Source organism: Pteropus vampyrus, unplaced genomic scaffold (assembly GCF_000151845.1).
Source record: "Pteropus vampyrus isolate Shadow unplaced genomic scaffold, Pvam_2.0 Scaffold51, whole genome shotgun sequence".
NCBI classification, from domain to species: Eukaryota; Metazoa; Chordata; class Mammalia; order Chiroptera; family Pteropodidae; genus Pteropus; species Pteropus vampyrus.
The window spans coordinates 77,849-91,236 of NW_011888832.1; the positions used below are offsets into that span (position 1 = coordinate 77,849).

The 13,388-nt window shown below is 55.4% G+C and overlaps 1 protein-coding gene and 1 pseudogene across 1 annotated transcript in view; one reads left to right on the forward strand and one right to left on the reverse strand.

The window, feature by feature from the left end:
* KIFC3 (kinesin family member C3) overlaps positions 1-13,388 on the forward strand; it is a 37,112-nt gene that overhangs the window by 17,002 nt on the left and 6,722 nt on the right. The window contains exons 6-13 of the mRNA XM_011360166.1: positions 8,209-8,274; positions 8,782-8,925; positions 9,030-9,269; positions 9,780-9,953; positions 10,543-10,690; positions 10,775-10,905; positions 11,987-12,098; positions 13,186-13,367. Coding sequence (XP_011358468.1) covers positions 8,209-8,274; positions 8,782-8,925; positions 9,030-9,269; positions 9,780-9,953; positions 10,543-10,690; positions 10,775-10,905; positions 11,987-12,098; positions 13,186-13,367 — 1,197 coding nt within the window. The remainder of the gene's footprint in view (positions 1-8,208; positions 8,275-8,781; positions 8,926-9,029; positions 9,270-9,779; positions 9,954-10,542; positions 10,691-10,774; positions 10,906-11,986; positions 12,099-13,185; positions 13,368-13,388) is intronic.
* On the reverse strand, positions 3,175-3,293 carry LOC111739632 (annotated as a pseudogene).

The window sequence follows — 13,388 nt, forward strand, 5'->3', positions numbered from 1 at the left end:
CCGACCCCCTTGTTTGCTGCCCTGGGCTGGTCTACCCCACTAAAGGGGACTCCTTAAGGCAGAGTGTGACAAGCAGCTTTGTATCACCGTTGCCTCCTGCAGTGCCCACCTGTCTTCCTCCCTCAGATGTCTGCTGGGTGCCTGGTGTGTACGGGCGCTGAGCTGAGCTGGGACGCCCAGGGGGACAGGCACGCCCTGGCCTGTGGAGGCTGCAGTCCGGGGAAGGACAGGCACTGGTTACGTGCACCCATGTAAAGTGGAAGGAGTTACACGGGCTCTGCAGGCGGGCACGCACGGGGCATGAGGCTTGGACCAGGAGCTTTGTCAGGGAGGTCGGGACCTGTTGTGGAGGTCAGGGCTGGCTTCCCCGAGAAAATGACACTGGAGCTGAAGTCCGGCACAAAGCAGAGGAAATGTGCTCTAAGCTGAGGGGACAGTCAGCGCAAAGGGACTGTGGCAGAAGCAGTGACATGAGTACATTTGGTGCCGGCTTCTAGGACCCCTCGGGGTTATCGGAATCCTCGGATGCTCCAGTCCCTCATATAAAATGGTGTAGTGTTTGCGTATAACCTACACGCTTCCTCCCATATACCTTTAAATCATCTCTGGATTCATTGTAATACCTAGTACAATGTAGATGCCGTGTAAATGATTATACTGTATTGTTTAGGGATCAACTTTCTGGAATAGTTTTTCTTTTTCAAATATTTTCAGTCTGAGGATGTGGAACCCAAGGATTCGGGAGGAACCAAAGCCTCTGTGGCTGGGGCGTGGCACCAGGGGCCGCCCCACGGGCTGTGGGGCTGGTGCAGCGCCCACCCTGCAGGACGCTCGGCCGACCCGTCACGGGCTCCCGGGCAGCTTTTCCTTCCCTGACCTTCCCCAGTTTAGAGTGTCCAGGCACTTCACTTTCCAAACAAATTGTTTTGTTTTTAAAGGGCTTTGCTGGGATATAATTCACTTACCATAAACTTCACCTCTTTAAGGTATACAGTTTACTGTTCTTCGGTATATTAAGATGGAGACACAATCGCCATCATTATCTAATTTCAAAATACTTTCGTTGCCCTAAAAAGATCTATTAAGTCATTTCCCATTTCTCTCTCCCCCCAGCTCCTGGCAATGCTGATCTGCTTTCTGTTTTATGGATTTGCCTTTTTGGAACATTTCATATAAATGAAATCATCATAATATGTGGTGTTTTGTGATTTTCAGCAAGTTTTTAAAACATGTTCTTTTTCTTAATTAGCAAAATCTACTTACTTTTTTAGAGGGGAAGCTGAAGGCAGCCTTTTTGGTGCCTTTGAGCCCCAGCTCGCAGACGTTCTCAGCCCTCACCCCCTACTCCCCACCACCCTCCCCTCCCCCACCCCTCTCACCAATTTGGAGAATTCAGAATGGTGCCTGGTCTTTGCTCACATTGTTTTATCCTTGGACTTTCTGACTACCAGCTCTTTTCTGAAAAATTCTCAGGGGACACATTTCCAGGTCTCCAAGCCACTCTCTGGAGGGTTTGACCCTGTGGCGCTGTGGCCAACCACGTGGGCCTAGAGCTGCCACCACCATCGTCATTACTGGCAAGAGTTTCGGATTTGAATCACGGGAGCAAGATGCTGGCCCTGGCTGTGCCACTCTCTGAGGCCCAGGAAGTCACTTCCTCTCTGAGCCTTCATTTTCCAGTGTCTAAACTGGGGCTGATGAATCTTGCTTCGTGGTTATTGGGCAGACCAGTTGTGAGACCGGACAGAAAAATGGATGGTACACGGTAAAGTTCTGTGCCTTGTGAGGTGTCACTCCTGCATGCTCTGGTGTCCTGTCAGCCTCACTGTGGTTTGGCACAGGTCGATCTTCCCGGTCTTCCGAACGTCGCCTCTCTGAAAAGAGCCCGCCGTGGGGTGCTCTCTGCCTGGTTCTCATGGCCTTGTTCCCAGCCTTGTCCACACTCACCTCTGGACGTGGCTGCTTCCCCACGTTGCTCTCCCTGAAAGGCGGCATGCCTTGTGGCTAAGAGCGAGGGCACTGTGCAGGTCATTCTGGGGGACCCGAGTCTCCATCTGGAGCAAGTTGCTTAACCAAGGCTTAATCTCGTGGAACCTCAGTTTTTCTTTCTGTAATATGGGCATAATAATAGTACCACCTCAGAGGACTGGGGGATTCAAAGGGTTGATTTTATGAAGACCCCCGTCGAACCTGGGCTTGCGAGGGCCGTGGGAGGCTTTTCAGGCCTCCCATTGACACGTGGCAGTTGGAGAAGTTTGTATTAACTGGGAGCCCATCATGCTCCTTGCAGGCAGTCCTCGGGCTGGAGGTCCCCAGTCCTTGAGCACCCAGCTGACCCAGGCCACAGAGGCCATCGGTCTTGGTCCGGTGACCAAGGGAGGCTGCGGCTAGTCCAGATAACTCTCCCCAGTGTTGGCCACGGCAGCCCCAGGTTACGTCCCACTAGCCTTAAGCTCCCCTCTACTGTCGTGATGGCCTCCCCGCTCCCAAGGCTCCTGCCCATGTCACACACACCCCCAGTGCATCCCATCCCTTCCTGCCCCGGCATCTCAAGATAGAGCCTTAAACAGTTGTGTTCAGAGGCCACAGACTAGATCTTGCTGTCAAAGGTGTTGTGTGTGTTTGGCGTTTTTTTTCTTAATCAGTTAACAAAATTGTGGTAGAAGGCACATGATATAAAATTTGCCATCTTAACCGTTTTTAAGTGTACAGATTGGTAGCTTTAAGTACATCCACACTATCTCTCTGAATTTAGCTACTCTGAGCACTTCATTTAAGTGGAATCATACAAGATTTGTCTTTCAGTGACTGTTCTATTTCACATAGCACAATGTCCTCCAGTTCATCCATGTGGTTGCAAATGGCAGAATTTCCTTTCTTTAAAGGTGGGATAATATTTCATTGTGTATGTCTACATAGCTATATAGTTATATGCATGCACGCGCGCGCACACGCGCGCGCACGCACACGCACACACACACACACCCCATTTTGCTTATCCATTCATCCCTTGATGAGCTCTTGGCATGTTCCGCGTTTAGCTGTTGCAAACATGGGTGTGCAGATATCTTTTTGAGACCCGCTTTCAATGCTTTTGGATACATATCCAGAGGTGGAATTGCTGACGCATACAGTAGTTCTATTTTTATTTATTTATTTATTTATTTTTTTAAATGCTTACAGCCCCTGGTCTTCCTAGGTGGTCTCCCATCCAAGTACTAACCAGGCCCGACCCTACTTAGCTTCCAAGATCAGACGGGATCAGGCGTGTTCAGGGTGGCGTGGCCGTAGACACTCTAGTTTTAGTTTTTTGAGGTATTTACCATATTCTTTTTCACAACGGCCGTACCATTTTACATGCCCACCAACAGTGTACAAGGGTTCCCAGTTTTTTCATATCCTCACCAAAACTTTTCGATTTTTTTAAAAAACGGTTTTATAATTGCCATCTTATGGTGTGAAGTGGTATCTCCTTGTGGTTTCGATTAGCATTTCCCTAACGATTGGTGATGAAGAACATCTTTTCATGTGCTATTGGCCATGTGTATTATTTTCTTTGGAGAAATGTCTATTCAGGTCCTTTGCCCATTTCGAATCTGGTTTTTGTTGCTGCCGCTGTTGTGAGAATTCTTTATTTATTCTGAATATGAACCCCTAATCAGACATATGATTAGAATATAGTTTCTCCCATTCCATGAGTTGCCTTTTCACTCTCTTGATATTGTCTTTTGATGCACGAAAGGTTTTATTTTGATGAAGTCCCACTTATTTATTTTTTATTTTATTACCTGTGCTTTTGGTGTCATGGCCAAGAAATCCTTCAAAGTCCAATGTGTGAAGCTTTCCCCCTATGTTTTCTTCTAAGAGTTTTATAGTTTTAGCTTTATCTTTAGGTCTTCGATACACTTGGAATTAATTTTTGTGTATGGTGTTAGGTAAGGGTCCAACTTGATCTTTTGCGTGTGGACGTCTAGTTTTCCCAGCACTATTTATTGAAAATACTGTCCTTTCCTCATTGAATGGCCTTTGCACCCTTGTCAGAAATCATTTGACCATATATATGAGGGTTTATTTCTGGGGTCTCCATTCTGTTCTGTTGGTCTACACGTCCATCTTTATGCCAACACCACATTATTATGACTACTGTAGCTTTGTAATAAGTTTTGAAATCAGAAAGCATGAGACCTGCAGTTTTCCAAGGTCATGTTGTCTATTTGGGGTCCTTTGAAATTTCATATGATTTTAGGATGGATTTTTCTATTTCTGCAAAAAACGTCAATGGGATTTTGATAGGGTTGCATTGACTCTGTAGATTGCTTTGGTCCTTCATGCAGTCACCAGGTTTTACATGTATTTCCTGAGCACCTACTACGTGCCGGGCACTGGGAACACAGTGCCTAACACAAAAGACAAATATCCCTGCCTTCATAGGCTTGCACTCTCGTTACAGAACCGGTATGTGCTAAGCCCTGTCCTAAGGACTGTTCATATATTATCTCATTTAATCTCAATTCGCAAGACACCCTTGATGAGGCAGCATCATTATACAGATGAAGAAACCGAGGGGCATGGCGAAGTCGAGACTTGTCCAAGGTTATCTGGCAGATAGGATGATGTCTGTATTGGAACCTGGGCAGTTTGGCCTGAGAATCCATGTTCTCAACTGCCCCTCAGTGGCAGAAGGACTCAAACGTGAAAACTTGGCAGTGGAGGCAAGGTGGGGCGGATGGGGCCAGACAGGCTCGGTCAGTAGTCACGTGGGCAGGAGTCAGGTCTCCCAGGAGAGGGAGTGTGTTGAGGACAGGGTGGGGTGCTCCCCGGGGTTGTCCCTCTGGCCTCTGGGCTGTATTTCCCGAGGCCCAATGGATCCCAGGCCCCCTCATCTTCTCCGCTTAGCAGCACCTTGCCTTGCTGCTGGGAGAGGCCGCCTTCCCTCGGGAGACAGCTGCCCAGGGTGGCGCAGGCATGGTGGGAGGTGATCAGCAGGTTGTCTGCGTTGATAGGAGCGGACAGCTGAGAAAGCGCAGTCCTGTGCAGGGCGACCCCACCCTCCGTGGAGCTGCTTCTGCCAAGGGATGTAAATGTGGGTTGTGTCAGGTCAGCAGGCAGGCCCGGCTCCCTGCTCCTCCCTTCCCACCAGGCCCGTGATTCAGTTTCCCTGGGCCTGGGGAGAGGTATTGCCCAAGCCCAGGCTGGTCCTTTCCTCAGCCCTGGGGTTGTCACTGTGCTGTCCCCAGGGAAGCTCAGCAGTCTGTCAGGAAACTGCTTTCTCCTGTAGCTCTTTGCCCCCGGAGTGTGCTCACTACCCCTTTGCTGGTGCTTCAGGTGTTTATTGAGTATCTGCTGTGTGCTGGTCACCTGCTGGGGCGGGAGCTCGTGATGAGTGATGGAGAAGGTCCTTCCCCTCTGTGCATACAGGTGCAGGAGCCACTGCTGACTCAGAGCTGGGGCGGGTGCTGAGGGGCTGCCCACGGGGGCATCCTCCCATGAAAGGCCCCCTCTCTGCTGAGGCTCAGCCACAGTTCTTCACTCTGTCCTCACTGCCCCGAGCCCGTCTGCCGTCTGTGCTTCTCCGGGCACCTCTGTCTTTTTTTCTCATTGTTTCCCTGACTCTGAGGGACTCCTGGCACCCTCCCCACCCCAGGCCCTCCCCAAGCAGACCCCTTCGGGGGGAGGGCAAGAGCCTCCCACTCCAGGTTCTTATTTCTCAGCCGCAGGTGGAGCTGGCCTGCTAGGCACAGTCACCGCACACTGCGGAGTGGTTTGTGGCTGACCGGCCACCCCGCGGTGTTGGACTTCATCTCCCTGCGGCCCTAGACAAGCCAGGAGATGACTGAGTGTCTGACCTCCCTGACAGAAGGGGTCTTTCACAGCCCCTCCATCGACTCCCCCACTCACAGCCTCCTCCCCCTTTTGCAGCCACCTCCTTGGGGCGCCCCTCAGAGTTCCAGACAGGGACCAGGAGCACCCGGGGTTCCGATTGTGATGCAAGAAGGAAACAGGAGCCTGGGATACAGGCAGGTGGCAGGTGGGCGTCCCGACCCCTGAGTAAACACTGGGAAACCCCACTTTCACTGCATCGGGGTGCCAGCCAGACAGCGGCGTTGGAGACAAGCGAGGTCAGAGTATAGCCAGCCCCATGCCGGGGATGCAGCCTGACTGGGGTGCCGGTTCAGCGCAAGTGGGCCATCCTAGGGTGATATCTGAGGCAGGGGAGTAGGGCGGGGGGACCTCACCCTTTCAAAAGGAGATAGACCCACCTGTTTCCAGGTAGGGGGAATATGAGAGGAGTACATACTCTTTGAGACTTAAAATTACTGAAAAGCTTAAAAAAAATCATCAAATATAATTCTACAGCCCAAAGACCTACTTTTTTTGTGTTGCACACACAGTTTTGTTTGTGGATTTTTCTTCAACTTTGTGTTGAGCCTTACCCCATGTCATTTAAAACTCCTGATAAACATAACTAATGACTACACAACTAGACTTGCACATAGGCACCTGGCCATTCCCCTGAGGGTGTCTGGGCGACTTCCTGCTTCCTGTCTAAGGAATGGGACGCAGCCTTGTGCAAACCGTCCTCGCTCCCCACCGGGGCTGAAGGAACCTCGCACCTCTCACACCAGGCCCTTAACAGGAGGGAGTGCTGGGGTGTGCAGAGAAGTGGCACCAGCTTTGCCACCCTGCTTGGTCTGTGGCTCAGCACATTGCTAAGAGGGAACATGCTGGTGGAGGAGGTGACAGAGGTGACCTTCCCTTAGGTCAGCTGCTCGTCCACCAGGAGACCTTGGGCAGGCAGGTTGGGCCTCCCAGCTCCTCCCTGGGTCTGGTGTCTTGGAAAGCCCGTCCCCAACCATGAGTGAGTGGTGCTGGTGTCACTGGCCTTTGCCTCAGAGGTGGGCGGAGCCCATGGCCCACTTCCGCCCCCAACCCACTCAGAGAGACAGAGGCCCGACTCGCGATTCAGCCGCCTTCTCCAGCCCCGGGAGACAGTGAGTTCCAGTCTGGCTGCCCACAGACTGTTGATGGCATCTCAGCCATTGGAGTGGGGAGATTTTACACACACACACACACACACACACACACACACACACACACGCCCCAGAAATCCCAATGTCTGGTCTCTCTTAAAAGGTTGGCAGCTTGGCATCACTGGGCCTGTGTGCCCCCTGGCCGTAGTCTGCAGGCAGTGTGCAGTGGCTGGCTCCTTCAGGTGGATATTGGGTGTCTGGTCCTGCACTATCCCTCTCCCGCCTTACCCCGCTGGCCCCTGCAGGCAGTGGACTTTGTCACCTGTTGTTTAGTAATAAGGACCCAACGCTTCATAGCCCGCCGTTCAACCCCACCTCCTAAGCCTCCACCGAGTGAGCCTGGCTGTCACTGTCCTTTTCCAAGGAGCTGGGTGGACGGTCATCACAGAATGCTCTGCAGGAAAACCCCAGACGCGCTCTGATGAGTGCTGGCGTCAGAGTCTTTGCATTTGGGGTTATTTCCCAAGGAGAAGTTCCTGAGGCAGAACCAGGGTCTGTGGCCTGCAGGGAGGATGGCCACTTGAAGGGACAGCTCTAGGGAAGGGCCGCTGTTCCGGAATCGGCTGTCTCAGGGCTGGTTTCCCCACCCCGGGCTCCAGGTCACCCCTGCCTCCTGATGGGGTGCACACCCCCTTCCCTTGCGAACAGCCTCACCTGCCTCTTGCAAGGCAGACTGGGAGCTGGGGAGGATGCCGGTTGCAGATGTGCCCTGGTCACTGGCGGACCTGTATCCACAGGCAGACTTACCAGGAACCACTCCAAACAGAAAATTCTGGGGGCTGGGCAAGGACAGATCCAGGTTTTATAATGCCTGGAGTTTATACAATTTGGGGGCCCTTTTAAGAAAAGGATATGAAATTACAAATATAAAAGTAGGTACGGGCATCCTGAGGGTCACCCCCTGATGTTCCCTGGCGTGGGCCCAGAGTGGCACAGCGGTCCCCTCTGCTGCACCTGCATTGCAGTCTTTGCTGAGAGCCCAAGTTGGCCGGGTCCTGTGGTGGGAGAGGGTGCTGCAGGCTGTCAGGACCAGGCCAGGTGTCCCTCACCTGGAGTCCCAGGTGTGGCCTGAGGCTTGAACACAGGGAGGGCTGGGCTATGGGGCCAGGCGAGAGGCCTGGGTGGGGGCCAGAGGTGAGGAACAAGGCTCACCGTGACCTTGGCTTTGTGCTGGCAGGTGGAAAACCTGAAGGAGAAACTCATTGGCCAGGCCCAGGAAGTGAGCCGCCTCCGATCAGAGCTGGTGAGGCCAACAACGCATCCTACCTGGGGCGGAGGGCGGCCGATGGCCCGTGCAGATGAGGGGTGTGACCCTGTCTAGCCCAAGCCGGGGGCTGCATCCTGTCTAGAAATGTCCCCCAAATGCTTACCACCAGTCCCTAGGCCCTCAGGGGACGGAGGTGAATTCTCCTTTGCTGACATAAAACAGGAGTGTGAACTCTGTGTATAAATGTGACTTTTCTTGTTACTTTCACACTCAGGAAAATAGAATGAAGCGGCGGCGGGTGGGCGGGGGGTGGTTTGCTGCAGGGAGCCGTTCCGGCCTCACTGCCCTTCTCGCTCTTTCTCTCCTGTGTTTGTCTGTATTTCTCTCTCGAGCCCCTTCCCCCTTCTCTTCCTCACTCGCCTTTCCTGTTCTTTTCTCCTGTCTTCCTCTCCGCCTCGCCCCCTCTCCCCTGCCGGTGCGCTCTGCCCCACCCCGCTCCTCATCCACCCTCGCCACATGCCCCGCTTGGCTCTGGCTCTGCAGGGAGGCACCGACTTGGAGAAGCACCGGGACCTGCTGATGGTGGAGAATGAGCAACTGAGGCAGGAGATGCGGCGCTGCGAGGCGGAGCTGCAGGAGCTGCGGGCGAAGCCGGCGGCCGCCTGCTCGGGCTGTGAGCACAGCCAGGTGGGCGCGGGTCCCAGGGGCTCCATTCCTCACAGCCCCCCTCGCCTGCTCGTCTGGCCACCCGTCTGCTTCACGCGTGTCCCGGCCTTGTCTCCTGTTGGCAGGAGAGCGCCCAGCTCCGCGACAGGCTGTCGCAGCTCCAGCTGGAGGTGGCGGAGAACAAAGGCCTGCTGTCCGAGCTGAACCTGGAGGTGCAGCAGAAGACCGACCGGCTGGCCGAGGTGGAGCTGCGGCTCAAGGACTGCCTGGCCGAGAAGGCGCAGGAGGAGGAGCGGCTGAGCCGGCGCCTGCGGGACAGCCACGAGACCATCGCCAGCCTGCGGGCCCAGGCGCCGCCCATCAAGGTGAGCGTCGGGGCCAGCGGCCTTGTGCAGTCCCTGTGCAGGCCGGGACTGGGCCTCAGCACTCGGCCCCTGGCGCCCGGGGCAGGGCTGGCACAGAGGAGTCAGTGTGAGTGGTCAAGGGCGGCATTCCTGGTCTGCACCAGGTCCGGCCGCTTTCCCTTCGCTGTCTGGGGCCAGGCACGTGGTAGGCATCTTGGGTGCCCGCCCTGTGCCAGGCATAGATGCCATGCATTACTGGACTCTGCCCTTGTCTTTGCCCTTCTTGTCTGTTCTGTGCCCAGGCCAGGGCCCCACACGGGCTCATGGTGGGCTCATTGAGATAGGAAGATTCCAGGAAGCCCTCGTAGTGTTCTGGAGAGGCGGAACCTCATAGATTCTCTAGTTTTTTTCCAGGGGCTCTTGGTGGGCTGGCCCCGAGGGTCTTTTCCCCAAGCCAGCTGTGCCTCAGGGCCCGGGGGGAGGTGAAGGCGTCCCACACCTTCATGCGCCCATCCCTCTCTCACCTTGCAGTATGTCATCAAGACAGTGGAGGTAGAGTCCTCTAAGACCAAGCAGGCCCTCAGCGAGTCCCAGGCCCGGAACCAGCACCTGCAGGAGCAGGTGGCCATGCAGAGGCAGGTGCTGAAGGAGATGGAGCAGCAGCTGCAGGGCTCCCACCAGCTGACTGCACAGCTCCGGGCGCAGGTGCGCAGGCCACAGGGTAGGGGGGTGCATGTGGTGGTCGGGGAGCACGTGCACACAGCAGAGGCGGGCCTTTGGTACCATGCAGCAGTTGGCACTCAGGGGTCTGACAGACCCAGATTCTGGTCCCTCCTCTCCCTGCTGGCCATGTGACCAAGGGCCACTTTTGCCCAAGTCTCTGCTTTCTCATCTGTAAAATGGTGTGATCACGGAACCTACCTCACAGCAGGGCTCAGGGACAGAATCACGAGAGGCTCTTTGCATGGGGCCCAGCACATATGGTCTCAGACAGGTGCTCTACTCAGTATCATAACCAGTGCTCTAATTGCTTTCCTGGGGCTTATGCACCTGTTATGTGCCAGGACCCAGGCTGGTGCCAGGGCAACCCAGGGAAAAAGCTACAAGGAGCTCCCAGCCCTATGAGGGAGAGAGATGCCTGTGTGTGTGTGTCTGTGTGTGTGTGTGTGTGTGTGTGTGTATTGTATGTATGTGTGCATGTGTGTGTGGGGGGGTAAGAAGCGGGGCTTCTTTCTGGCACCCACTCCACTCCCTCCGAAGCCCCATGTATTGAGCTTCTGGCCTTGGCTGCCAGATCGCCATGTACGAGTCAGAGCTGGAGCGGGCACACGGGCAGATGCTGGAGGAGATGCAGTCCCTGGAGGAGGACAAGAACCGGGCCATCGAGGAGGCTTTCGCCAGAGCCCAGGTGGAAATGAAGGCCGTGCACGAGAACCTGGCAGGTGAGCCGGCCGGCTGGGCCCTGGCCTGCCCCACACCGAAGCCCCTCGCCCTGCCGGCTTCACACCTCTCCTGTCCCCCCACAGGTGTCCGGACCAACCTGCTGACACTGCAGCCGGCGCTGCGGACCCTCACCAACGACTACAATGGGCTCAAGCGGCAGGTGCGGGGCTTCCCACTGCTGCTGCAGGAGGCCCTGAAGGGCGTCAAGGCCGAGGTGAGGGCTAGGGCAGACGCCGCGTCCACCCAGGGCACTCTTCTGAAACACCAGCAGAGGCCCCCAGAAAGCAGTCCCCTCTGCCACTGCCACCTGCAGATACTGTCTGCAAAAACAGACTCGTCCGGGGCAGGTATTCGGGCCTTCGTCTTATTATGACTCTTTGAGTCAAACGTGTTACAGATACCCTTGTATCTCAAACATGCTACATATATTCTCACATCTGTTGGGTTTAATTTTATTTTTCAAGCTGTGCTTGTACAGTAGGAGAATAGCCAACGTGTCTTAAGTGCCTCCTACACGCTGAGGCTTTTATAGCCGTCGGCTCCTTGAATCCGCCCGACAGCTCTGCAAAGTAGACAGACTGATATATTTTAGGACTAGAAAATAGTTCCTTAAAAATCACGTCAGTCATACGTGGGCACGGTAGAAAGTTCAAGCCCTGCGAAAGGGCATCCGATGAGACGGGACGCCTCTCTCTGCCCCCTGGCCCCCCAAAGGCAGCCTCCGTGTCAGCATTTCCCCAGAGCGTTCTGAGCGTCACAAAACAAAACGTATTGTCTTTTCTGCCCCCTTGCCCAACAAAAGGACCATATGTACCTGCGGCCTGCATCTTTCTCCTTTCCCCTACGAGATACAGCTTGGAGGTCTTTACGTAGTAGCTTCGACAGACCCACGAGTTTAGATGGTGTTGTTTGTCCACATGTTACAGATGAGGAGGCTCAAAGGCATCGAGCCGGTTGTCTCAGGTCTCCCAGCTACTCAGGGCGCAGCTGGGATTTGGGTCCAGCCAAATCCAAAGTCAAGTGCGAGTGCTGTGGAGTGAGGCTGAGTCCAGGCTCTTCGCTTATTAGCAGGGCAACCTTGACCTGCTGGCCCAGCCTCTCTGCGACTCAGTTTCTTTCTCCGTAAGAGGGGACTGGTAGCAGAACCTCCCCGGAGGGGTCGCCGGGAAAATTCGACGCGCAACAGCGCGTGTCCGGGACTCAACGCGGGGCGGGGGTTGGGGGCGGAGCATGGCCTGTCGGGGGCCAGGCGGCCGTGGGCCAGGGCCCTGACGGCGCTGCACGGCCCCCCCCAGATCGGCCAGGCCATCGAGGAGGTCAACAGCAGCAACCAGGAGCTGCTGCGCAAGTACCGCCGGGAGCTGCAGCTGCGCAAGAAGTGCCACAACGAGCTGGTGCGGCTGAAAGGTGACCGCCCGGCACTGGCCTGGCTCAGAGGGGGCCCCGCCCTCCCCCACGGCCCCCAGCACCTCTCCAGGCAGCTGTGCCCTGTCATGGAGGAGCTGTCGTGATTCCCTTTTCGAGGGTGAGGCAGCGGGCACAGGGAAGTCGGGGACTTGGATCCGCCCAGCTCGGAAGCCCTTGCCCGACGCCCATGGCAGGCGACTCTGGCTCTGGGTGGCCACGAAGTCGGGTATTGGAACGCTGGGTGGCGGGTGGTTGGAATGCCACTCGTTCTGACCTAGGGCCTGGTCAAGCTTGAGAGTTCACCTGTTCCCTGCACAGAGGGCTAGGGAGCGCCCGTTCTGTGCCAGGTGCTGTTCCGGGCGCTGAGATATGGCCACGGGCTCCGCGGACACCGTCCCTGCCCTCTCGGCAGTCGGGGGCTTCCCGGGGGGAGGTGCGGCTAGAGCTGAGGCCTGGACCGTGAGTCTGAGTAGACAGGTGCAGGGGGAAGGTGGGCTTAAGCTGGCTGTGGTGGGGAGTTTCCTCTTCATTCCAGCAGCTCTGGGGTCCCCCTGCAGGACTTGGAGCAAGGAGGTGACACCATCAGATCTGTGCCTCCAAACACCCCTGGGGCTGCCTCGTTCCCGTGCCCGTTCAGTGCTGCCAGTAGCCCACCTGCTCTCTGGTTCCCAGGCCCTGTCTTGTCGTTCATGTCGTATCTTTTATAACGGTAGAAGAAGTCCCTGGGCTTACTGGGACCCAAGCCTCTCACTGTGCAGATGAGGAAACGGAAGTACGGAGTTGTAAAGAGCGTGTCCATTTTGGTACCCCATCCTGGTCGGGGCAGTGTCTGTGTCCCACAGTTGTCCTTTCCTCCCTGTCCTCAAAGCAAAACTCGTACCCTCGACTGGTTTGCTTAGGAAGAGAATGTTCCAATAAGTGAATTTGTACTGTAGTGTGAGTGGCTGATAACAGCTTTGTGGGCCACCTTGCCCTGGGGGCCTTGCTTAGAGCCACTAGCCTGCTTAGGACACCAGCAGACACTGGCACAGAGGCAGTCTGGTCTTGACCTGGCCTGTATCCTTCTGTCCTTGCCAACCCGATTCAGGGAACATTCGGGTGATTGCTCGTGTCCGGCCGGTCACCAAAGAGGATGGAGAAGGACCTGAGGCGACCAATGCAGTGACCTTTGATCCCGATGACGACTCCATTATCCACTTGCTGCATAAAGGAAAACCTGTATCCTTCGAGCTGGACAAGGTCTTCTCCCCAAGGGCCTCACAACAGGACGTGAGTGTGGCTCCCGGGTTG